At 36.1% G+C, this 27823-nt stretch overlaps 1 protein-coding gene across 7 annotated transcripts; it reads right to left on the reverse strand.

The window, feature by feature from the left end:
* Positions 1-1853: 1853 nt before the first annotated feature.
* On the reverse strand, positions 1854-27770 carry LOC114279246 (putative E3 ubiquitin-protein ligase ZFP1). Of its 7 annotated transcripts, none has more exons than XM_082884799.1 (9): positions 27615-27768; positions 27345-27412; positions 26829-26870; positions 26474-26499; positions 15099-15984; positions 14254-14654; positions 14027-14125; positions 2847-3011; positions 1854-2347 (listed from the first exon to the last, which is right to left on the reverse strand). In XM_082884799.1, the coding sequence occupies exons 4-9, from the start codon at positions 26486-26488 to the stop codon at positions 2216-2218; spliced, it is 1698 nt and encodes a 565-aa protein (XP_082740925.1). In that variant the 5' UTR covers positions 26489-26499; positions 26829-26870; positions 27345-27412; positions 27615-27768; the 3' UTR covers positions 1854-2215. The 7 variants fall into 7 exon arrangements, with proteins under 7 accessions (XP_082740925.1, XP_082740928.1, XP_082740924.1 ...); XM_082884802.1 differs by having other exon boundaries at positions 26285-26499; XM_082884798.1 differs by lacking the exon at positions 26829-26870.
* Positions 27771-27823: the final 53 nt, after the last annotated feature.

Raw genomic sequence — 27823 nt, forward strand, 5'->3', positions numbered from 1 at the left:
AATTTATCATTTATAAGGATATTACTCATCTAAGACTTCTCCTATTCAGATTAAGATCAATTCTGTCCACCTTTACTTAAACAGATAGTCTGATATTCCCTATTCAAATATCTCAGATTCAGATATGATCTAATCACATCTCGGCCAATCAAAATTACCCACGTAACACCTCAGCTAACCACCTAAATTACGTAGACAACTTAAAATAATATCTCCACAGCTATAAATATTGTAACTGCCATACGTAGTATGCATCTTTTAGGTAATGTATATCATAGAATTCTCCTCCTATTTTATGGTTCAGCTAACTCCTATTTTGTGGATCATCCAAACAGTGAACAAGAATGACTAGAAGACAAAATGTGGATTTGTAGGAGATAGACAATATATGTCTTTTCTGACCGATTAACTGCTCGAAGTGAGGTGATTTGTATAGATTAACACAGAGGTACAACATGTCGGCCATTGATTTCTTTTTTATAATAATTTTTTAAATATATATTTTTTTTTGAGCATATAGTATTGCTGATGTCATAATAAGGATGGAGGTCTTGTTTCTATCAACTTAAGGCTGTGTTTGGTACAACGTTTTAGAGCTTAATTTGAACACGATGTTTGTTTACGAATTTCAAAACTTAATTCCACGTTTATTTTTAAAAACGTGGTCGAAAGCGAGAAATTTGGACTAACCGATCATCTCACCGGACGTCCCACCGATCATCCACTGACCGGAACAATACAATTTTTTTTTTTTTTGCAATTGACATATATTAATTTTTATATACTCGAAAAAAATATTTTCTGAATTTTTAAATTTTTTTTATGTGTTTTAATAGAATTTTGAGTTATATGTTTTGTTATGAGTTATAAGTTTTTGTATCAAATATCATATGGTACATCAAAAATTTCCCACTCAATTCAAAACTTTTTCACCAAACAAATTTTTCACACGCAAATCATAATTTCAAAACTCACAAACTCAAAATACAACTCCTACTCTCAAATCATAGTTAGAAAGTTTTACCAAATACAACCTAAAACTCTCCAACTTGGTTTCTTAAGAAAATTTGAAATGAAATAATTTGATATTGAACTTTATACAATTGTAGAAAGATTAACTAACTATTGAAGAGTAGATTAATTATTCTTAAGTGAAGGATTGCATAGAGATAAGAGAGACATTTTATAAAGATCTTATAGAAAAAGTAACCATTCTTGTAGAATTTAACTTAATTTTCCAATCTTCTTTTGATTTAAAACTTTTAAATTCATTTTTTAAATTTAGACCTAAAATGCTATTCTGAATAAAGGTTATACTCCTTGAATGAGTGATGCCCTTCAAATTGTTAAAACCAAACACAACCTTAATCTCTTAGGGGCAGAGATTTTGGTCAACTACACTTACCCCAGTAAAACATGAACTCAACCAGGCCATCAAATTTTTTTTATTTTTTTTTTATTTTTTATTCTAGGCAATCAAATAGAGTAGTTAAAGAAAATTTGGTTAGCTCTCCCCAAAAAAAAAAAAAGAAAAAAAAAGAGAGGTTCATGAGAAAGGGAGTAGAAGCAAATGCCCTAGCTCTTAGACTTGTAAAACACGAGCGATTATCAAGACTAAAAGAATTAGTACAATATGTTGCATGAATATCATACGAAATGAAATTGTCATGTTCAACATCGCTTCTCTATAAACTCGAATTCTAAACCTCCCTCTAAAATTCCAAAGGTACAATCACTTGAGTTAGACTCGAGTTCCATTGCTTCCTTACCTTGAAATGCCAATTCCTTTTTAAAGTGGATGAAGCTACACAGATAACTAAACTTTCTCTAATGCCAGCATACTTAAGCAGCAATTGTAAACAAAAATAATAGATCAAATTTCAAATTGAACAGACTTCTGTGCAACATTTCCAAAAAATATACACATAATGAATACATAAATGTCATATTAACAGCCCCCATGATGCATGATGATCCAAAAACAAATTGGAAAAGTCTGTACAAGTTTGATAAAACAGACATGAGGCCAACAAATAAAATGTTCTTGAACAGGGTTGACCTGTGTTGGTCATGTCTCTGTATGTATATATATAAATAGAATAACATGGCATAATACCAACTCTGTTTTGACTTTTATAGTTTAGGAACATAATAAAGGGCAGTCATTTTTGAATTGATCTTCCAACCATCGACCCCCTCTCCGTAATTCATTTCTCTATGTGGTCAACGCCGCAGATTTGCAGATGGGACAGGTGTTCTTGATGAGCAGCCATCTTTTCACGCAATCCACATGGTACTCGTGTCCACAATCAAGAGTTCCAATCTTCTCTTTGTTCTTATAATCAGTCTGAAAAAAATCTCAAATGACCATTCACAAAAACTTTCAACAAGATAACTTTATTTAATCTCAAGTCATATAAATGGTGACAATGAGCATGACACCAGCAAAGTATAGTTTTCTTGTCAAAAAATTTTTTTAAAAACCAGTCGATGGGAGGGAAAAGGAAAATATGCTTGCTTCTAGAGCAATTAATATGCCTTAATCACAGCAATAACTTCCGTATTTGAAGATGAACTTTACTTATCGATATATATATACGTGACTTGGAGACAATTTGGCATCAACAACTAATTCACAAATAAGAAACTGGAAAATTATTAAAGACTGACTGACAAGATTCAGCAAGAACTTAAGCCAATAACTCAGAATGTTAAGCATAAACTTCATATTTGAATTACATGTAATAAACTATGGGTGCATCTACACCTATTCACCGCTTGTTCATTTCAAGTACATTCAAAATTTTCAATCATTAAAGATACATAAAAGTGAGTTATAACAATACCTGACATATAACGCAGAAATCAGTTTCCTGGTCCAAAGAAGCTGCTTCTTCCAGATTCAAAGTAGGAGATGAAATGTACATTCGGGTTTTCAGATGACTTGAGATGGTCTTCTCTGACAACCCTGTGGCTACATTGCCAATCCGTTCTCCCAATGCAAGAAGCTCCTGGAATAGAAAATTCATTGTCATGAGTGTGCTCAATTAGTCAATTTGTGGGAGTTCAAAACAACACATTGATTGTAGAGAGTCAACAATAATTCTCCATTTCTAGAAACTTATTTCCTCTTCACTCTATAAATATTTCTTCCCTTTGGATATTTGTCTCCCTCTACAAAATTCCATATCCATAATATATCCTTCACTAGAAAGCAATTTCCACTACAATATCCATCACAAATGTAAGGGTAGTAATCTAGGATTTATTTGCACTATTCCTTACTACAACTGTAAATAGGGACGGCCTAGCTCCCATTGTGGACAAACCAAGTGAGGGAACCTAAGTAACAAGACTTGGAAACCAAATGAGGAAAAGAAGAGTGTGATACCAAGTGTGAGGTGTTTTTTTAGGATTTCCAGTTGTGTTTAGTATGGGGAAATTTTGATTTTGATGGAAAACTAAGAGGCTGAAAAATAAATTAGTAGTTGCCGGAATTTATGATTTTGATTTTCACCCTTAGGTATTTGCTGGAATTCACACTTGGGTTTCTTTTAATTTGGTTTGGTTTACTTTCAATCCCTTGATTTTCAAATTTCCATTAATAGATGGTGTATTGATCATATAGCAAGTGTTTCTTGCATATTTGTGAGTAGAATGTAACTTGAGTGTGATTAATTTATAAATTCATTGTGACTCAATTAATTGTTATCAAGCTTCCTATCTTGTTTGTGATAAAACAACAGGCTCAAGAGTCGGATTGGATTGGGTCATGATGGGAGATTTGAAGTTGGGTTTGGTGCCAGAGGGAGTCCTAGAGGTGTCGATCAGAGTGGTGGTAATGATGTTGGATGCAGATGAGGTGACAGCTGGCATGGGTGCTCGTGGTGGAAGTTGCAGTGGTGGTATTATTGTGGTGATTGGTCAAATTTGGAGCTAGCAGACAGAAGGTGTTGGTGCAGCGAGCTATGGCTGTAGTTGTGATAGTGAGCTGACAGTGGAGGTGGCAATGATGGTGTCTGTGGGGAAGCAGTGGCAGTGTGAAGGAACAAAAAAAAAAAACATTAAAGAAGAGAGAGGGGTGAAGGAGAGAAAGAGAAAGTGTGATATAAAACAGGGCATTTTGAAACAACATATGAAATGTTCTCAACTCCAAACAAAAGTGTCATGGCATTAATATTTCCCTAAAAACTAAATTTTCTTAGATATTTCTTCTAATATTTTTCATTATTTCTAAAATAAAACATCGTAAATACATGAAATCATACACTAACAACATAATTGGTATCATAGAGCTAAAACTCAAAAGTTAGGTATATGGCATTAATTTTCTTTCTGTAAAATAAGGTAGTAGGTGAAGGGGAGTAGGTGAAGTGTAGTAGGTGAGGAGTAGGTGAGGAGTGGGTGGTGGTAGGTGATGGTAAATTGGTGGTAGGTGATGGTAAATTTTAACAGCCCCCCGCAAACTCAAGGAGGATAGAAACTAACCAACTTGAGTTTGGAGAGAGTAACAAAACAAGAAAATACATAAAAAATAAAAAAAGGATAGGAGACACTGTATGGTTGTGTCAGACCATTGGTGAAGACACTGTATGGTGGTGTCATAACGTTGTAGAGGACACTGAATGGTGGTGTCAAACCGATGTAGAAGACAGTTTATGGGGTCATGTCGGACCGTTGTAGAAGACAGTTTATGGGGTCATGTCGGACCGTTGTAGAAGACAGTTTATGGGGTCATGTCGGACCGTTGTAGAAGACAGTTTATGGGGTCATGTCGGACCGTTGTAGAAGACAATGCTGTGACAGTTGTTGTGACAGTTTACGGAGTCTTGCTGGACCCTTGTAGAAACTAACCGGAATCAATGTCGGGACAGTTTACAGAGTCTTGTCGGACCCATAAAGGAGCTAATCGGAATCAATGTCGGGACAGTTTATAGAGTCTTGTCGGACCCTTGTAAAAACTAACCGGAATCAATGTCGGGACAGTTTACAGAGTCTTGTCGGACCCATAAAGGAGCTAACCGGAATCAAATGTCGGGACAGTTTACAGAGTCTTGTCGGACCCATAAAAAGTCGCACCCTCAAAAGGTGTGCCCAATCTGTCAAAAGGCGTGCCATCAAAAGGCGTGCCCGATGCATCAAAAGGCGTGCCAGATATGATGGTGAGGCACGTGAGTGCCTTGGCTGGCGTGCCCGTTTGTCTGGCGTCAAGAGGCGCGCGATGCGCGTGGCTGCCTCGACTATTTAACCAAGACAGAGCCTGAGGCCGAGGCAGAAGCAAGAAACCTGCGAAATCCTCTGTAAAACTCTTCGTTGTGCTGAGAGAGAGAGGCTGTAACACTGTTGTGCTGAGAGAGAGAGTCTGTAACACTCTGTTGCGAGAGAAAATGGCTTCGTCGTCCCGTGGTCTGCTGACTCTCTTTCCCGACCTCAACGAGTCAACAAGAGAGATAACGGGTGCGGTGTCCCGTGAACCTCAACCAAACACCACTGGGTTTGCTCCGTTGAACTTTCCGATGCAATCGGTGGAGCAAAAAATGGCAGTGCAAACGGATGTGGAGGCGAATCAGTATACTTTGAAGGCATGTGTGGAGTCCATGACGGCGGTCACAAACTTGTCGCACCGGCTGCAGAGTAGGACAAATGAGGTGCAGCAATTAAACTCCCAGCTGGCTCTACTCCAACGCATGTATAAGGATGCGCGAGCAGAGATAAGCGTGCTAAGGGCAGAAAACAAGGAGCTGAAGCGGAAGGCCACCGTGATGTTCCGATTTGGAGGGCCGCCATATGCTGCAGTGGAGGAGCAGGGAGTAGTGATCGTGCCCAGTGGAGTGGGAAACACGGAGGCAACACCGGCAAAGGCCGCCCAGGACGGAGGCAAAAAGAAGAGACCGGCTGCAGAATAGAGAAGAAAAATCCCGCCTGTGGATGAGGTTGTTGGGTATGGGTGGTGTTTGTTTTGTTTTGTTTTGTTTTGTGGTTTTTTTTTTTTTTTTTTTTTTTTTTTTTGTGTAAAATGGATCGGGGTGAGTCCCGACAGGAATAAAATGAATTTGGTGTGCAGTTCGTCCAGTTCGTCTTCTTCGTCTGTTTGTTTTTTTTTTTTTTTTTTTTTTTTTGGTTAAGTAAAATGGAAGATAAAATAAAATAAAATAAAAAAGTAAAATGGTGTGGTGGGAACGTGGTGTGGTTTGTTGAATTCTATGAAAAAGCAAAAAGCAAAGAAAGTGGTGTACTCTCTGGCCCACGAAAAAGCAAAGAAAGAAAAATAATTAGAGAGTGATATAGTGGGAACTTCTTTTTAGGGTTTCACATGTTGATGAGACTTCCCCCCCCACGTTAGGCACACTAATCCTCACCGAATAAAGTTCTAGAGAGAGAGAGAGAAAGATATGTTTGAGAGAGAGAGTGGGTGTAAAGTGAGAGAGACTGGGAAAAGTGAGGCCGTGTGTGTGTGATGACAGTCTGTAGCAGTGTGGTGGTGGAGAAGTGGATGACGGCAGCGAGGTGGTGTTGGTTTTGATGGATGAAAATCCGGCATGCAGAAATAGTTGGAAGATGAGAGGTCCGGCGGGCGGCCAAGGCGAGGCTGCCGCCCGCCGGTGAAGCGAAAATACTAGGTTCTTAACCTAGCTCTGATACCATGTAAAATAAATTGATGTATATGATTGATGTATTACAAAATTGTTGTGTATATTGATTCATATATATAGAAGAGAAGAAGGTAGTAGGTGAAGGGGAGTAGGTGAAGTGTAGTAGGTGAGGAGTAGGTGAGGAGTGGGTGGTGGTAGGTGATGGTAAATTGGTGGTAGGTGATGGTAAATTTTAACACTTTCTTTACACCAAAGAAGCCTTAATACTCCCAGCTCTTCCCAACACAAGCATGGAACATCAAAGTTTGGCCTTGTTTGGTTTAACTCTCAATTTTTGAAAAAAAAAATTCAAAATTTTGTTTGGTTGGAAATTTTTCAAAAAAATTTCAAAATCACTCTCATGTACATCAATCAATCACTTTTTCTCTCTCCTCTCTCCTTCTCAATCACTTTTTCTCTCACACACATTTACTCAACTACAACAAAATATCAAATCATCCCAAACTCCCATACTCCAAAACTATTTTCAAAATATACAACCAGACAAATCAAAAAAAATTTTAAACTCTTTCCCCAATAATTTTTTTGAAAATTTATCTCCCAAAATCAATCCAAACACAAAATTTCTACTACATTCTATGTATAAACTTCAAAACGGTTGAAAGCTCAATATTGAAATAATTGTATTTTTTTTCGAAGTTAATCACCATACTCTTTATGTGTTGTGTTGACTTATCACAACTTTGCTATATGAGCTTTCAATTGAATCAATCCCACATCGAATAGAAGTGCGGAAGCGTGAGGGTTGACAATTTTTAAAATCAATAAATAATATTGCTTGCATTATAAAAACATAAAAGACACTCTAATGTAGTGGAGTGGTTGAAAGGTGGGTTTACAATGTCTTGGGCTCCATGCCCTTTGCTGGTTTTAAGTTCGAATTCTGTTGCTTCGAATTCGATTTTAAAATTTGTAAAAAAATGTTTGAACATTTTTTATCCACTACTCATTCATAAAAAGCAATCCGTCCAAACTTACGGTTGAACTAGCTAATGGTTCAAACTGAAGCTGGTTCACAGTAATCACGCAGTTCAATTGCTTAACAATAAAAATATTTTGTACGTGATGAGTGTAAGATTTCTGAATAGCTTTCTGTATCTCATATATTCAATGTATCAAAGATTACAATCAAACCTTAGATTATATAGCCCTAAATCCTAAACCAAAAAGGAAAATACAAATACAATTATAATTATGTCTCTAACTGGACTCTAACACAATCATGTCTCTAATAGGACTTTAATTTGTACACAACACACAATAATATATTCTATATTCTCACACCTCCGCTCAAACTCAAGGTGTTTTAGCAGAAAACACTGAGAGTTTGCTAAGAAGAAACTAAAACCGAGCAATAGTGTGAGTTTTGGTGAAGAAATCCGCAAGTTGCAAAGCTGAAGGGATGAAAGGAAGTGAGATAGAGGCAGACTGCAAATGCTAGCGAACAAAGTGACAATCAATCTCAATGTGTTTCGTCCGTTCATGAAAGACAGTATTGTGGGCAATCTGAATAGCACTGTGGTTGTCACAATAGAGAGGTGTCGGAGAGGACTGAGAGACACCCAAATCAGACAAAAGACAACGAAGCCAAACAATCTCGGCAGTGGCATGAGCCATAGCACGATACTCAGCTTCGGCAGTAGAGCGAGCAACGACTGATTGTTTCTTACTTTTCCAAGAGATCAAGGAATCTCCAAGAAACATACAGAAACCAGACGTAGACTTACGATCAGTAACATCACCGGCCCAATCAGAGTCAGCATAAGCCACCAAGTCCAAAGAGGAAGTAGAGGACAACAATAAGCCCTGAAAGCTGGTACCCCTGAGATAGCGAAGAACGCGAACCAAAGCAGCCCAATGGGTAGAGCAAGGAGCAGAAACGAACTGACTAACCACATGAACAGCATAAGCTAGATCAGGGCGAGTAACAGTCAAATAAACTAAACAACCCACAAGCTCGCGATATAAAGTGAGATCATCCAGACGGACACCATCAATAGAGTTAAGCTTCACATTAAGCTCAATAGGTGTATCAGAAACCTTAGTATCAGTAAGACCAGCACGATGAATGACTTCATTAGCATACTTGGCCTGAGACAGAAAATAGCCTTTGGGAGCAACCTCAATACCAAAAAAATACCGTAATGGACCCAGATCTTTCATTTCGAAGGTGCGTAAGAGATGCTGCTTGACTTCAGAGATAGCAGAAGAGTCAGAGCCAGTGATGATCATATCATCCACATAGAGTAAGAGAGCAACAAAACCAGCCGATGTATGTTGCAGAAATAAAGCAGAGTCGGAAGCTGAAGGATGAAACCCGAGCTCGGTAACAACAGTCTGAAATCGATCATACCAAGCACGAGGAGACTACTTTAGACCATACAGAGCACGCGAAGACAACAAACCTAACCAGAGAAATGGTGAAGGCCAAGAGGAGGACGCATGTAAACCTCCTCAATGAGATGACCATTAAGAAAAACATTCTTAACATCCATCTAATAAAGAGGCCAAGAACGAATAGCAGCGACAGAAATCAAAGTACGGACAGTAGTCATCTTAGCAACAGGGGCAAATGTTTTCTCATAATCAATACCATATTCCTGAAAGAAACCTTTGGCAACCAGACGAGCTTTGTAGCGCTCAAGAGATCCATCAGAATGAGTCTTGACTTTGTAGACCCATTTACAACCAACCAAGTTCTTACCAACAGGCAAAGGAACCAGCTCCCAAGTATTAGTTTTCTGTAGAGCAGACAACTCATCTTCCATAGCGTGAACCCAATGAGGGTCCTGACATGCCTCCTTGTAAGACTGAGGTTCTGAAAAAGAGTGAATAGCAGACAAAAAAGTACGATAGGAGGCAGAAAAACATGTATTAGACCAACCTAACCTGTTTGGAGGATGACGCGCTCGAGTAGGATATCGGTGTGCAGCAAGATCAAAGTCGGCAGCAGTAGAGGTTGAGACAACTGGTGGAAGAGGAGCCTTGCGACGAGAATAAACTAACAACGGAGAAGGAGAACAAACTGAAGGATGAGAAGCAGCCAAAGGTGAAGCAAGAGGAGAGATGAAACAAGCTCAGGAGGAACTGTGGAGATGTACTCATCAGACGGTACCTCAGAAAGAAATGGGTCAATGTGAACCAAATCCTCTTTGGAAACCGAAGCAGTGACAGGAGGAAGCTGAAAGTAAGGCAGACGTTCGAGAAAAGAAACATAACGGGAGACATAAAGACGACGGGAAACAGGGTTGTAACACCGATAACCTTTCTGAGTAGGACTATAACCCAAAAAGACACAGAGAACAGACCGGGCACTAAGTTTGGTCCTATCTTTGCGGGGAAGAAGGACAAAATAGGCAGACCTAAACACACGAAGGAGGGAGTAGTTAGGAAGTTGGGAGAACAAAGCCTCATAAGGAGACCGACCAAAAAGAATGGGAGTAGGCATGCGATTGAGAAGAAAGGCAGCAGTAAGAACTGCCTCCCCCCAGAATGGAGCCGGAACTGAGGCAGAGAGAAGAAGAAACCTAGCTGTCTCAAGGAGATGACAGTGTTTACGCTCAGCGCGACCATTTTGGGCAAGTGTATCTGTACAGGAAGTTTGGTGAATGGTACCCAAATTGGCCAAATATGCACAAAACTCAGTTTTAAAATATTTCCCACCCAAGTCAGACCGTAACACTTTAATAGTAGACTCAAACTGTGTAGTAATCATAGACTGAAAGGTACGGTATATCTGATAGAAATCGAACTTATGAGTCATAAGACAAACCCAAGTGTAACGGGTGCAGTCATCAACAAATGACACATAGTATGCAGAACCCCCTTTGGTGAGAACAGGAGAAGGGCCCCAAACATCAGTATGAACTAAAGAAAATGGTTTATCAGATATAGAAGTGCTTTTACGAAAAGGTAAGGCTGTCTTCTTGGCGAGTTTACACCCTTGACATTCAGTAAGTTCACTAGGAGAAACTTTTCCCAAGATACCTGATTGAGCCAAAGACCGCAAGCGGTCAGCAGACAAATGCCTAATCTAGAATGTCATAAGTAGAAAGGACTGGACAGAGAATCTAACTGAAAAGAGGAAAAGGCAGTCGGAAAGATTGTCAAAGGCAGATGCAAGCTCTCTACTACATAGAGGTCCCCAACTCTACGATCAGTCCCAATCTACTACTTAGACATCCGATCCTGCATAGAACAGATAGAAGAGGAAAAGATAACATCAAAACCAGAGGCGTCAAGTTAACTGATAGATAATAAACTGGCAGATAATTGAGGAACATAAAGAACAGGTGGAATAGAGACAGCAGACATAGCAGACGGTAAGACAGACCCAACAGATATAACAGACATACCAGACCCATTAGCAGCATTGACAGTAATAGGAAAAGGAGGAGGAGTGCAATTTTGAAGTAAAGAGAGATGAGGAGTCATATGATGAGAGGCACCAGAGTTAAAAAGCCAGACAAACGAAGAAATACCTGAACAAGACCCAAGCAAACCTGAATGAAGAGAGGAAACAATTGAGGTAGATGGGGATGGCTGGGAGTTAGACAATATATGCCGAAGCTGCCTAATCTGAGCAATCAAGGGAGTTAAGTCAGGATCAGGAGACGGAGCAGATATAGTAAAATCGGCAGGAGACTGAACAGCCAGACATCCATTCTTGGGACAATGGTACTTCCAATGACCCCTTTGATGGCAGTAGGCACACTCATCTGAAGCAAGGAGCCCTTTCTTGGGCTTTACAGAAGCAGAAACTGTCATTATCATAATAAACTGAAAGCTAATGGGAGCAACAAAACCAATATATCCAACATCACAGTACAACATCCAAAAGAGTATGAGGTCTAAATGTAATATCAGAAAATAATATGACAATAATCCAATATTAGAGGATTTCAGATGCAAAAATCCAATGGGTCGAACTAGCCTCAAACATAACCCTTTGGAGTGAGAGAAACTGAGAGGTAACTTCTCTTCGATGCAACCAACAGATGCGACGAAGCAACCAGAGAACCATACACCAGGGACAATCGCGAGGCAGAGAGCAGCGAGAAGAAGTCAGCTAGGTCGCGAAATTTGTCCAGAGAGCTTCAAACCAGAGAGAGAACTAGGGGTTTCGACAAACTGAACTAGAGATGGGTCGAAGTCTTGCAAAACCAAGATGAGTTGACCACGAAGTAGAGCCAGAGAGAGAAGACGAGCTGTGAGGAGGCGATGACTAGATGGGACGAACTGTTGGATAGGTGCGACTACCAAATAGCACAAACAGAGAAGAAATCCAGATGGGTTGACGGAGACAAGGCACAATCACGAGCAGATGAGTCACGAACTAGATTGAGTAGATGAGTTGACTGAGATGAGGCACAATCACACACCAAAGTCGAACCAAAATGAGCCTGGGAGAAGCAAGCACGAACACGAACAAGTGAGTAATGGAGACGGCTCTAGGGTTTCGGATCAGAGAACGGCTCTGATACCATGTCAGATTTTTGAATAGCTTTCTGTATCTCATATATTCAATGTATCAAAGATTACAACCAGACCTTAGATTATATAGCCCTAAATCCTAAATCAAAAAGGAAAATACAAATACAATTATAATTATGTCTCTAACAGGACTCTAACACAATCATATCTCTAATAGGATTCTAATTTGTACACAACACACAATAATATATTCTATATTCTCACAATGAGCACTACTACCAGGTTGCCGCTGTAGCAACTATGAGGAGGCTTTTTATAAAAGAATGCATGCCACATGCTTTATTATGTGGGACTATAGGCAAAAAATACCAAAACTACCAGAGTATTTATTGTGTGACCAAAACTTTGAGAGTATTTATTGTGATTGGAACTCTTAAGTGGCTCAATCAAAATGGACAAGTTAAACTTTTTTTTATCCTTGAGAGGCTCGCTAGGCGAAAAATCCGGAAGGGCGACCCAGGAAAAAGTTAGAGCAGAGAAAAAGAACAAAAATGAAGAAAACGAAAAAAAGAAAAGAAATGAAAATAAAAGAAAAGAAAAACAGAGCTCGCAAGGTTGAAAACTCGGAAGGGCGGCCTTGGCAAAAGTTAGAGCGTAAAAGAAGAGTGTTAATACCCGAGTGAACCTCAACCGGAACTACGTACGGCCTGATTCCCATCCTTGGAATACGTAGGCAACTTCATCCTAGTAACTTAGGCCCAGCGTCTGGGGTAGTTTGGCCACAAGGTTTCAAAGATCAAACTGTGGAATTTTGACTTGAAATTTTTACTAGGAACTCACGGAGATATTTAGTTTTCATTCTTGAAGATGGTGACCCCTGCCCCAAAACCGCCCATTCAAATTCCTTGCTTTTATAGTAGGTAAATTATGTGCTTTCCATATTACGAACACGCTGGCTCCTGCATTTGCCTTCATTCTACTGCTACAAAGTTGCTTAGTATCTTCTCTCTCTTTTTTTATCAACGAAAATCATTTGTTAGTTGTTAGATTTGCGTCTAATCCGCTCAACAAATTGTTTAAGATAATGAAAATTCCATGGGTCCGCATTATCTCAACAGAGTATTTCTTGTTTCAGGAATCAGCTATGCACTTTTTCACTCAAATCCCTATACTTCCATTTGGCTACTTTCACTAATCTTTTGTTTCTATAGGTTCATTTTGTAGTTTCACCATAGCAACACTGTCAATCTCCATCCCCTGAGTAATGGCCTCTCTCTCATTTCATCCCTATTGACAAGCAGAGTTTGTCAGGGAAATGATCAATGGTAATCACATAATGTGTATGTCTTTTGCATTCATACCAATAAATTATGCAATCGGTAATTGTTATTAAATTGAATTTTATGTATAACTGCAGCAGCTGAATTTTATGTATTACTTCTCTATTCAATATGTCAGCAGTAAGTATAGCAAAAATGTTGACAGCACAGTGTTATGCGAGTGTTTCATTAACAAGCAATCAATTGTTATGATTGTAAAACCTCATGTCCAAATGGACTCTTTGACATATCTGGTTGCCACACTTTAGACCACATTCAAACACAACAGCTTGGACTCAATTAATCTACAAGTTCAATTGGACACAATTAATTTGGAGGTTCAAGTCAACACAACCTTAGGGTATGTGGTAGAGAACCACCGAAGATAGATGGAAGTCAGTGAGGTTTTTCATGTGCACATAAGAACTCAAGTCCAATGTGAGTGCTTATGGTGAGGTATTTAGTAAATGCATAAGTTGAGTGGTGGGTCAATTTACTATGTACAAGTCTTTGGTTTGCCATCGCATTAATAAGTTGTACTAATATATAATGATAATGATACAGATCCTCCGAATGAATTCTACCTAAGCATTCGTAAGAAAAAATAAATCCCCCAATTACCTCATATGACATATGATCTACATCCAAGCGCATTTCTCTGTGATGATCAATGGAATTCCCTACTTCATAATAGCCTGGAATCTCTAGTATGGCAATTTCCTACACGAATCAACCAACTTTGTTTAGCCAATTTATACAGACACAGGTAAACATGGTCACTAACAGAGTATACTTTTCTCAATTATTCGGATAAAAGGGACATTGCAGAAATATAGAAAAAATATTACGTCTGTTGGAAGAACTCTCAAGTGAGGAAGGTTGTGGCGGCTCGCAGTTGCGTCATGAATGATTGCCCTTCGGTGAGGCCGGTATATCCTAAGGCCAGTTGGTGGGACAGGCCCCACATATCTAGGCCCCACCTCCACGCCATCTTGGAAAGGATTCATACCAGTGTGTGAAGTGCTATTTGTTGGAAGTCTGTGAGAAGGTGTTGCTACTTGAGAAAGGAAATTGATGTTTTGGGCTCTCATTCCTTGCATGGGTTGTGGTAAATGATGAAGATTGGGGTGCCCTTGGTGGATGGGAGGAAGATGCAAGAAAGGTGTTGAACTTCTATTGCTAGTTGTCTCTTGATATCCCGGCACACCCATGTTTCCTGCCTCTGTGCATTCACGATTGACATTGCTCCCTAAAATGACAAGACATATGAGAGAGGTTTGTAATTAGTTGAAATCCTACATGTTTAAGAATATATCACTGACACCATACACTAAGATCAAATGATGCAAGTTTCCTTGTCTTTTTTTTCTTTCCATGGAACACGATTAGTAAAATGGTCCCTTTAGAAATAATAGTAGTCAATGTCCTTCTCACTTGACATGAGTGGTAGGGAAGCTCCCACCCAACGATATAAGAACAAGTTGACATAAGATAAATCTGATGATACTTTAATGTTGTATTTGGATCTTGGCTTTGAGTATTTTTATCACTTTAGCTTTTCCTTTCCCTCCACAAATCCCTACTCAAATCTATGATCCAAACATAACCTAAAAAAAAAACTTGTTGGAAATATACTGAGGATGAAGAAGAAAATGCTAAAGAATAGATAACACAAAAAACCCTAAAAAATTACCATGCAAATACGATATAGGGGGTGCCTGACTCCAAGTCAAAGTTCCTCCTCCATCACCACTATTACTGCTGAACTGCTGGCCCAACCAGGGAGAACCGGCTGTCTGAAAGACTTGACCTGGATAGTTGGCTGGAGTCCAATGGTTAGGGTTATGACCCAACACAGAGTCTGGTCCAACAGCACCTGGTCTATTCCTCGCACTTCTATGAGATCCTACTTCCACAATTGATGGTATGTCATTCCCTCTGTACTTGGGGAGTGAAAAAGATGCAGCATCCATTGGAGTCATCCCGGGTTCGATGTTCCTTGTATTTAAAGGGGCAATTGCAGAACTAGAACCAGCTGAGGCATTACAATAATGGAAATTTCCTGGAATCCCATCTGCATTTTTCCTCTTAAATGAACCTCCAACACCATCCATGAAGTGATTGTTCATACCATAGTCAACTGTCGGAACTCCAACAATTCCACCATTGCTGGAAGATGGAAACTGATCATGAGACCCTTGATTTATTGGGAGAGGGACTCTAGAACCCAACGGAGTCATGTACGGATTATAGTAATTAGATGCAGTAGCAACACCCAAGTCAAGATATCTAGCAGGGTGATTATGCTGGAAACCGTTGTAATGCGTCATCCCATAAAATAAAGCATTTTCATGATTGTCCGGTAGATGATGAATATCGAAATTATCCGTGTTCCCAGCAGCTGGTAATATTGTGTGGACATTAGACTGCGGAAAATTTGCTACGCTCCCATAAAGAACACGAGGTTCAGGACGGAGATGGGACTGGGCTAGTTGATCCGGATCTAAATCAATCATCTGACTCGTGCACATCATATTCCTTTGCCCCATTTTGTTGAATCCAGTGACTCTGTATAATTCCTGATTCATGTGGAAATATCGTTGAAGTGTAAAAACCAATCAGATTTATCAGCTGCAATGATAAATTATGTACTAAACTCATAATACCAATAAACTGTATAACATGGGACAAATAAATGGATTGTGCTACGATATATTTTTCAGGTGATTGATTACGAGAGATTGAATCAATATAAAAGAAAAGCTACAAAAACAAAGAGCATATTTGCACATATACTTCACTTAAAGCCCAAAAATGGGAGATATAACACAAACAACTAACGACAAGATCCACTATCTGATGTCTTCTCAAATCTCAGCATCTCAACAGGCATCCAAAAATTTTCATGAAAGACCTTTCTCTCATTCAACCTGATCCTCTATAAAATGTCACAAAAGAGAATCACAATGTTCATCCTGCAACTTACTGGCAAACATAACATGTCTACAACAAATTTTTCTAACAGAGAAGGAAACAAATGAAAAGAATGAGAGAATGTACAAAAACACAAAACAAAAAAATTATGAACACACACAGTGACCATCACAAGTCTAGCAACTAAGGAGGCAGAGTGGTCCCCAATAAAATCCAATTGTCAAGGTCACCCTACTCACCCTTTCACCAAGATAACTACTTTTACTTTCCAATTTTGAGATCCATGAAAAAACTCACATATACATTGTGCATAAGGTGGTCATAGACCTCTGTCACTATTTCAAATGATCTCCAAACCACTAGCACCTCTCACCATTCACTTCTTCATGGTTTCAACTTTCAATAAGTTGCTTTGAAAATAAGATTTCAGAAATGGCAAGCGCTAGCCTCGAATACCTCTCAGAAGGGAAAGAGACTCAACTGCACTAGTCACCCCAACCTTGAGGAATGAGAAGCCAAAGAATAGGCTTCCCTCACATTCTCTGTGTGGGTCCTCCAGAGGCCATTTTGGTTAAGATTCCCACAGAATAGCCATCTCTATTCAACTTAAGCTTACAACTTGTAGTATTCATTAATCTAATGTTGCCTCTTTTCTACTTTTTTATTACTAAATTTTGTAAAAGATTATTGTCGTCATTCTTAGGTAAACAAAAGAGAAGTTGAGAAGAGTTAAAGAACTTGAGTTCGAAAGTCAAGAAAAACTAATGAGCTTTAGTGTTTTTTTTTCCCTTGAATGATCATCAAGGAATTAAAAATTTCCCTTTACTGAGTTCTTTGTCAATTTTCATTACATTCATTTGTTATACTCATAGCCTCCTCTTTTTTTCCTTTCTTTTAATTATAATTTTTTGTAAGGCTATAACTATATCTACTTTTTTGTAGTGCTACTCGTATGAGTTGGCTATAAGAGTTTAGAAACACACCCAACACATTCCACTCCCATGACTTCTCACAAGGAGAGTCATGGTAACCAATGGGTTAGCCAACTTGGATAGAACCCATTGGTCAGTTTTAGACAGGGCTGAAAATGAACCAAACTGTTCACGAACAGGCTCAACTCGGTTCGGTTCGACTCGTTAAGGCCCCAGCTTGGCTCGACGTGGCACGTGTAGTAAACGAGCTGAGTTTGAGCTCGAATAAACTCGGCTCGTCAAGCTTGACTTGTTTATGTTGTATTTTGTTACTAACTGAATCATTATTTCCAAAGTCTACTCATTCTCCTGTGTTGAAATTGTTTACAGTCTTTTGTCTTAATCTGTCCAAAATTTTATCCGTGTCTTTCCACTTTGCTATTAACCACCCATCCTTCGTCCCAAGTCCTAGGTAAGTCCTTTGATTAGGCAGTGTTGGATTTTAGGGGTTCTCCGAACTGGGTATGTGTAAAAACATAGTATGTGAAGACATGATAAAATTAGACAATGTATTGAGCTCCCTGTAAACTATTTCAGGATAAAATGAGTCAATTATTTAGAAGTAATTCTTCAGTTAGTTCTAGGTCAACAACTTTGCCTTCTATACCTAATCAAGGTTTAGTAATCAATGAAGAAGATGTAGAAATACAAAATGATAAAATTGATTTAAGTTGGAATATACCATGATTACCAATTAAAGAAATTTATAAAACTACTTTTATACAGAATACATTTAATGTTAATCTTCATGTTAAAACTTAAGAACAAATCTATACTTTAGAAAAACCTAGAGAAACATGTCAATTATTTGATGCCAATACTATTAAACATCATTTGAAAACTGGTCATAATTTTATTCATTTAAGGTTAATTCAAGTTGGAATCAAACCATTAACACAACAAGGTAAAAATACTTCTGTTTTACTATGCTTAAGAGATGCTCGTTTTCTTGATTATAATGATAGCTTAATGGGTATGATGGAAATTGGTCTTCACAAAGGACCCATCCATTTTAATTATTTTCCTGATTTCACCCTTAGTCTACGAGATCCTCATATATTAGATGCTTTAACCCTAAATATTCAATTACTTGGCTCATTTACAAATATGAAAGAAAAGGTTCATAATATTGCTTTAATTTATCGTATTCATTACAAATGTATTAAAACCAATTTGAATGTTCAAGCCTTACACAAAAGTCCTAAAGACAAAACCTTACTAATCCAAAGTAGTAATAATGATACTAATATAAATATTCCTCGAATGATCGAATGGAAAAATATTACTCTCCCCGACCAATAGATTACAGTTAATGAAAATTACAAATATAATCAACGACAATCTACTTGTCAAGATATTCAAAATATTCAACAATTTATTGATGGATCTATTCGGATTAAATTTAATCGATCTTAATCTTCTCGTCATAGTACTTCTAGCATACCTACTGATGTTGAAACTGAAGATGAAATATTTAATACACCTTTATTTAGAAAAAATAGTCAAATTCATATTAGTCAAACTTTCCATAGTAAAATGAAAGGCGTAGATAACTCCACCACTTCTCAAATCAATAAACCTGTTTATTCAACACACACATTTACCTGAAGATGACACTGAATCTCAAGATTCCCCAACCCAAACTGATTTCGAAGTTATACCTCCAATCAATCCTCAATTAATGACCATTAGTAAACTTTTTGCTCCTGATCTTGATAAATTACGCATTGAATTTAAATCTAAAATTAATAAAACCAAACGTCATACTTATAGGCTTAAATATAATTCTGATCAACAATCTAAAATTACTCGTAAATGGTACAAATTTATGATTGAACATAAAATTGAAATTCCATTCTTTGAATATTTAGAAGACCATTATAAAGAAGTTCAAACAATTACAAAACATAAATGGAAAACTTCTCCTACTACTACTGTTAATTATAGTCATCCTCCCTTATCTACCATAATTATAGAACATCAAGGATCTACTATTCAGGCTTCGCCTTTTAAATTAACTAGCACTGACCCTGAAATCAAAAATGTTACTGAACAAAATAATTATACCAATCAATGCCTAAAAACTATTGGCAAACAATTAGATAAGATAGAAACTAACTTGGAAGAATATTCGACTAACCACACCTCTTCTAGTAAACAAACTTTAGACCAACCAATATTAAATTTACCTAGTAATCTGTCTAAACGAGATAGTCTAATAACTCAGGATAATTCTACTATTAAAGTTATAGATCAATTATTCTCTAAATTAGCTACTGAACAGGCTTCTCCTTCTACTGAAAAAAGTCTTACTGTTTTAAATCAACAACCTACTCTGGAACTTATTTCTACTCAATCAGAAACTGATACAACTGATAAGGAAATCAATATCTTAGCTCAACAATTTCAATCGACTAATCTTAATAAACTTCATTATCCTAAACCTACTCCAACAACCACTCTTACCAAAAATTGGTATTCTTGTCCCACACCACCTGATCTCCAATATGAAGAAACTAATCTTAGTAATCAATTTTCTGTATCTACTAAAAAGTTATACGAATGGAATATCGATGGTCTTAGTGAAGATGAAATCCTTCAAAAATTAAATCACTTATCCATAGTTACAAATAGTTATTTTGGTAATTACCCTGATTATATTCAACCTGAAATTGTCTCATTGATCACCTCTGGTTTTACTGGCATGCTCAAATCTTGGTGGGAAAAATATCTTACTAAAGATCAACGAGAATCGATTTTACATGCAAGTCAAAAAGATGAAAATGATTTACCTATATTTGATGAAAATATTGGCTACTATAAACCTGATGGTATTAATATTTTAATTTACACCATAGTTCGACATTTTATATGTGCTCCCACTAATATTTATTCTCGTATACATGATCAACTTAGTAATCTTACTTGTCCTACATCAAGTGATTTTAGATGGTATAAAGATGTCTTTACCTCTAGAGTCATGTTAAGAGAAGATTGTACTAAATCATTTTGGAAAGAAAAATTTATTAATGGATTACCTAGTCTCTTTACCCACAAAATTAGGGATGTACTTAGCCAACCTACAGGTGTTATTGAATATGATAATTTAACTTATGGTGATATTATTAGTACTATTCAAAAAGAAGATTTAAAAATGTGTATTCATCTTAAACTTAGTCAAAAAGCTGCTAAAGAGAAACATAAAGCTAAATCTGAATTAAGTAATTTTTGTGAACAATATGGTTTACCTCCATTAGTACCTTCTCGCCGTAAAAAACATAAATACAATAAACATAAGTCTTCTTCAAAATATTCTACTAAATATAGAAAGAATAATTCACCTTTCAAATCAACTGATAAATTTTATACTAAACCTAAAAAGACATATTATAGGAAATCACATCCAAAATCTAAATCCACTAAGGATATTACTTGTTATAATTGTGGAAAAAAGGGTTATTATTCTAATAAATGTAAACACAAACAAAAATTAAAAGACAAAGTTAATCAACTCCAAATCAATGATGAATCAAAGAATCAATTATTTGAAATCTTCCAATTAAACCAATCTACTAGTAATTCTGATAATAATTCTAGTAATCCTCAGGATACATCTTCTGATTACCATTCACCCAATAATGATTCTGAAAATAATATTGAATTAGGATGTAATGATGTTTGCTGTAAACCAATTAAACAACTCGTTGTTCTTACCAAACAACATGAAGAAGAAAATGCCCTTATTGAATTAATTAGTCGATTAGAGGATCCCGAATTAAAACAGAAATATACTGCTAAATTAAAATCTTTATTAACTGATAAGAAATTGAAACCTAACAAACCAATTATTAGTTTATCTAAAACTTTAGAAAGATTTAAAAATAAATCAAAAGACATTACTGTTCAAGATTTACAACAAGAAATCAATCAAATCAAACATTTAATCAAAGATTTACAAAATAAAGATAAATTATTAAAAGATGAAATTACTGTTTTAAAAATTAATAAAAGTTTAGATAATTTCCAAGCTAATAACGCCATTTCCCCGGAAGAATTTGATAATGAATCTGAACATACTAATCCTAATAATCTTTTATTTGATAATCGATCCACTCATTCTTCTGATCATGAAAACAAAAGATTAAATTTTCTCCATAAAATACATATTCAAAAATGGTACTCCAAAATTAAATAGTAATTAATGATTTTGAATTAGAAGTTATTGCTCTTATTGATACTGGTGCTAATCTTAATTGTATTCAAGAAAGATTGATTCCTACTAAATATTATGAAAAAACTAGTGAAAAATTAACTTCTGCTAATGGTAGTCAAATGCATATTAAATATAAATTACCACAAGTTCATATTTGCCAGAATAATGTTTGTTTTAAAACATTTTTTGTTTTAGTCCGAAATATGACTGATAAAGTTATTTTAGGAACACCATTTATATTTTTGCTATATCCATTTACAACTTCCACTCAAGGAATAACTACTCAAGCCCTTGGCCAAACAGTTACTTTTAAATTTTTATCTCCTCCTGAAGCTCTTGAATTACATCAATTAAAAGATTGCTCTATCTCCCAAACTATTAATAGATTAACTCGTCAGTTAAGATTTCTTAAAGAAGAAGTTAATTACAAAAGAATTGAACAACAATTAACTGACCCAATTCTTATCTCTCAAATTGAAGAATTTAAATTAAAATTAGAAACAACTGTTTATTCAACTCTACCCACGGCCTTTTGGCATAGGAAAAAACATGTAGTTACACTTCCATATATTAAAAATTTTAATAAACAACAAATTCCTACTAAATCTAGACCTATTCAAATGAATTATGAATTAGTATAAATGTGTAAAAAAGAAATCAACGAATTATTAAAAAATAAGATTATTAGTCATAGTAAATCACCTTGGTCTTGCCTTGCCTTTTATGTTAGTAAAAATGCTGAATTAGAACGAGGTGTCCCTCGCCTAATTATTAATTATAAACCATTAAATGAAGTTTTAGAATGGATTAGATATCCAATTCCTCATAAAAAAGACTTAATCAAAAGACTTAGTCAAGCTATCATTTTTAGTAAATCTGATATAAAAAGTGATTTTTGACAAATCCAAATTCATCCTAAAGATAGTTATAAAACTGCTTTTACTACACCCTTTGGTCACTATGAATGGAATGTCATGTCTTTTGGACTAAAAAATGCACCTAGTGAATTTCAAAATATAATGAATGATATTTTTAATCCATTTAGTCATTTTTCCATAGTTTATATAGATATTCTCATTTTTTCAAAATCAATTAGTGAACGTTGGAAATATCTTACCGCATTCTTTTATACTATTAAAAGTCATGGTCTAGTCATATCTGCTCCTAAGATTAAATTGTTCCAAACTAAAGTCAGATTTTTAAGATATGATATTTACTAGAATACAATTCTACCAATTAGTCGCTCTATTGAATTTGCTTCTAAATTTCCTGATGAAATTCTAGAGAAAACCCAGTTACAACGTTTTCTAGGATCACTTAATTATATTGCTGAATTTTATAAAGATCTCAAGAAAACTTATCAACCCTTATTTGATCGATTAAAGGACAATCCTCCCCCTTGGTCTCCTACTCATACTACTATTGTTAAACAAGTCAAACAATATGTCCAGTCTCTTCCTTGTCTTGGTATTCCCACTGACAATTCTTTTAAAATTATTCAAGCCGATGCCTCTGATATTGGTTATGGTGGCATCCTTCTCCAAAAAATCACTCATCAGTCATCTGAACAAATTGTTCGATTTCATTCTGGTGTCTGGAATAAAGCACAAAAAAATTAGAGTACTATTAAACAAGAAATTTTATCTACTGTTTTATGTATTAGTAAACTTCAAGATGATATTTTAAATCAAAAATTTTTACTTCGTGTTGATTGTAAATCTGCTAAGTGTGTTTTAGAAAAAGATGTTCAAAATCTTACTAGTAAACAAATTTTTGCCCGTTGACAATCTATATTAAGTATTTTTTATTTTGATATTGAATATATTCCTGGTTGTCAAAATCCTATTTCTGATTTTCTTACCAGAGAATTTTTACAGGGTGGATAATGCCTATTCCCTCTTTTTCATACCACAAACATAGAATTAAACACTACAAATCCCTGATTAAGCGTACTGCTGCTCGCCTTGCTTTTCTCAAAACTACCCATTTATCCACTAAACGTGCTCAATATATTCAGTTCCATCGGATTAAAGCTCAACACCAGCAACTTTCTCATTTTATATTAACTGTTTACATTCACATACTGATCAATTAGATATCCTCTATGGATGCTAATTTTATTTATCTATTTCACAGATGTCTCGTCCCAGGCCCCCTTCTAAAGCATTGGTCCCATCTAGTCAACCTTTTGTTCCTCCTCCCTTGAAATTAGTCACCAAATATCACCTTGCTGAATTGGTTAATTGTTACCAAATTCTTGGTAACATTCCTAAGCCTAGTTATAGATCTGCTTTGGCTACTGATCCCTTTGCTTCATCCAGTCAAGCAGTTACTCCTTATCCTCCTAACCCTATTAAATCTGCTCGGTCTGATTATGTTAAATCTACTACTACTAATCTCTTTTTCAAAAAACCCAGTCACCCAAAGAGTCATACTGTTCATGATCTGGCAAAATCTTATTTCCCTCCTGGATGGCATTTTATTCCTCTCCATCCAGAAAAGACAATTACCTTCTATAAAGATATCCTGTTTAACCATCAGTCTATTGTGATTAAACCCATTTATGATCGTACTTACACAAGTAAAATTGTGTATCATTCACTCTATATTCACAACTTCGTTTCTCTAGTTGACTGGGGTCCTCCTTACCAACTAAAAGATTTGCCTGGTCATTCAATTCAATACAGTTACTATGATTACATTGATGCTTGGTTCAAAGTTCTCTTGTATCAAAATGAGTCAAATAGCCACTCTTGGTTTCTCTAGTTTGATCAAAAGTTCAAATCTGAATTACCTACTTGGTTTTTGCGGTGGTGGACTCAGTATGGCGCCATTTCAGAAATCTTCCCATCTGTAATTATTGAACAAGTCAACTATTTCTTCACTATTTTCTCATTCACTCCACAGCAAAGGAAATTTCCTCCACTGCTTATTTTTACATCCAAATACAAAATCCCTTGGATATTCAAATGGCAATATGATATTTCTGATGATGTTATTTACCGCCAACACATGGTTAAATGGTTGGATAATTTCAAAATTTCACGCATTATTGAGATTGTTCAAACTGAATTCCTAATCAACATACATGCTCCAACTCCTATAATGGTTAAAGCTCAGCAGATCCCAACTGCTTCACTATCTCAGGGAAGCCAACTTTCTCCAGTCAATCTTGGAAGCCCAACATCCAGTTCTTCCAAGCTCAAGTCATCTAAATCAAATATTAAATCCAAGTCAGCAAAGCCCAATACTGATCAGCCCAAGTCAAAGGATAAGCCTAAATCCAAGGCTAAGCCCAAATCCAAGTCATCTAAAGAGGAGCTCCTCCAAATGGCTCGTCTCCTCATGGCCCAAGCCAAGTCAGACTCGCATAATAACAGTTCAGAAGATGGTTCAGACAGGTCAAACTCTTCTGAAGGATCAACTACTCAAAATCCATATGGACCCGAATTTCAAGATGCTCAGGATCCATATGCCTAGCCAATTGCTCAAACAGTCAACATTGGTTTCGATATATATGCATTATAGCTTCACTCTCTACTCATCTTTTGAGAAAAGCTGTTATTTTGTCTATATATTGATTCCAATCACATGCCACCGAAAGTTATGAATAGTAAAAGCCAAAGTCATTCTATTCACCAATCAGACAAAGTCATCAAAGCCAAAAGCTTCAATCAACTTTAGTCATTTGGCCGAAAGATTCAGACAGCATCCATGTGCTCCATCATGCTCTTCCAGCCACTAGTCACAAGCTGCATAGTTACTTTTTGACTTATAAATTGGTGAACCTAGTAAATTGATAAGCAGAGTTAGAAAACAATTTGAGAGTATTCCTTCCTCAAAAAGTAGCTATCTCTGTAATTTTATTCAAGTTCGTTTTCAAGTTATGTATTTTGAAGAACTGTTTGTTTCATTCCAGTAAACAATTGCAAGTTTTATTATTTATGTTTTATTTATAAACACATTATTTATATATTAAATAATATTAAAAAAATCTTATCGAGCCGAACTGAGCCAAGTTCGAATTCGAGTTTCATTAGTATTAACCTAAAAAGCATAGGTACAGACACGCGACACGACATGGATACGACACGGATACGCCGATACGTTAATTTTCAAAAAATGCAAAACACGACACGTAGGGGACACGCATGAAATGTATAATTTTATATATTTATTATATGTTATATATATATGAATATATCATTCAAAGATAATAAAAAATGCAATATGACACTAATTCCTATAAATTTATATGTTTTTTGTTTTATTATTGTATCTTAAATTGTTTTGTTCAAACTTATAATTAGTTGCACATGTGTCTGATCGATAGACACGTGTGTTTAAGAGATACACACGTGTATTCTCGAAGTGTCCAAAGAGTATCTGGGTGTTTCAAAAATATTAAAAAATAAGACACGTTTTGAAGAGTGTCGAACACATGTCGAAAAAGTCTCCAAAGAGTGTCTGTGTCCGACACGGACACGACACGGATACATCACCTTCTTAGAAGTGTCCGTACTTCTAAGGTATGAATGAGCTGAGATGAGCAGAACTCGAACCCGGCCCGGGCCCAGTTACTTATCGAGCCGAGCTCAAGCTCAATAAACGAGCTTGAACTCAACCGAGCTCGGCTCGGCTTGTTTGTAGCTCTAGTTTTAGAACAAGCTAACTCAATCCTATTACAGTGCTAAAATAAGGTGGTCTTTCTAAACTACCCCTTCAACAAATTGAAGATTTGGAAAGTTTAGCTTTTGTAACCTTTCAGCCCTTGGAAACTCTAGTGGAACTTTGTTTTTAATTTGCATTTAATAAACTTTTCAACAGATTGTATAATCTTTTGTCCCAGGTAAATAAAACAGAGTCCAAAAAAGCTGAAAAACTTGAGCTCAAAGTCCGCTAAAAAATGCCAATAAGAACAGAAGAGGTCAAAGTTCACAGGATCTTCACCCTGAAAAGGGACATTAAAAGAAGACCTGCCAAGGAAAGTAGAATTATATTTATGAGGAAACATTCAAAAACTCCGTGGCCTAAAAACATCTAGAAGCAAAACTGGATTAAAATTATAGTTCGTTATCAAGATAATTCCCACTAAATTACTGAAATTTCAACTATAAATTTCTATGAGTCTTACAAAAATTTCTGGTGTCATAAAATTTTGGACCTACATAGCCCAAGAGAGTATAATTGAAAACAACCCCAGAAAAACATTGTTGAAAAATCCCTATAATAATTTGAAAAATCCAGTTATTGCCGAACTTTAAGCAGAATCTAGGAGGTATAAACAGCCCTATAAAATTGTTACCTCATGGAAATAGCTCCAACCAAATCAAGAATAAAAAATCCCCTATATCATAAAGCAACCATTAAATTTGCAACTCTCAGAAAAACAATGAGTAACAACAAAGGCTGTGTTTGTTTTCTAAGAAAAAATGCAGCAACAGAAAGGGGAAACTTTCAATTCTAAAAGTTCATATCAAGGGGAAAAAAAATCTGGCCCTATAAATTTTCATAATAGAACTTGGTATGTAGGTTGTTGGGTCAAATTTTTATTTTAAACAAAAAATTTTAAAAAAAAAATAATTAAATAAACTGGAGAGAACATTCTTGTTCAAAAAAAAAAATTTCTTTCCTCTTAAACAATTTTCTCACCAGCCAAACAGAGTAAACGAAACCCATGCAAATAAAATTTCAACATGATTCTGCTAGAATTACAAGATGGGTCGCCCGTATACCTAACGAAAAAACACATTTTTTTTATGGTGACAAAAAATAAAAACTATTACAACATGCGATGAACAAAAACTCAACAAAATCGTACCTTTTTAGCATCAAAGTCCTCAGCTTTGGCTATTACCGACAACAAATATAACTGTATGTCGTGCAACCCTGTTAAAAAAATAAAATTGAAAATTGAAAAAAAAAATTAAATGGGATCATCGGAAATCACAATCCATGTAAAACGCACAACAAATTTTCTTCCAATAGCTAATGCATGTATAAATTACAAAAAGGAAGAATAAAAAAAAATGAAATTGAGGAAAAAAGAATCGGCTAGGGAAAAAATTGGGGAAGTAATTGAAGGGCTAACCAGATTGTGAGTTTGATCAGAGCGAGCGAGATCGAGAGATCTGGCAAATCTTTGAGAAAACAGAGAGAGAGAGAGAGAGAGAGAGTTTTTCAATGGGAAAATCAACTGGTGTTCTTTGTATGTATGTATGTATGTAATTGTGATGTATTGTGATGTATTTTTTTTATTTTATATTTAAGCGATTAAGTGCAGGAATTGGGGTGACTGCT

This window comes from Camellia sinensis, chromosome 8 (assembly GCF_055761805.1).
Source record: "Camellia sinensis isolate YWXY chromosome 8, ASM5576180v1, whole genome shotgun sequence".
In the NCBI taxonomy this organism is placed as follows: Eukaryota; Viridiplantae; Streptophyta; class Magnoliopsida; order Ericales; family Theaceae; genus Camellia; species Camellia sinensis.

What these genes read in the sequence shown, in the direction of transcription:
- LOC114279246 (XM_082884798.1), bottom strand. An exon ending in CCCTATATCGTATTTGCATG is followed by an intron (nt 14,655 to 15,098) that starts GTAATTTTTTAG and finishes TTGTCATTTTAG; the next exon opens with GGAGCAATGTCAATCGTGAA. An exon ending in TGAGAGTTCTTCCAACAGAC is followed by an intron (nt 14,126 to 14,253) that starts GTAATATTTTTT and finishes TGATTCGTGTAG; the next exon opens with GAAATTGCCATACTAGAGAT.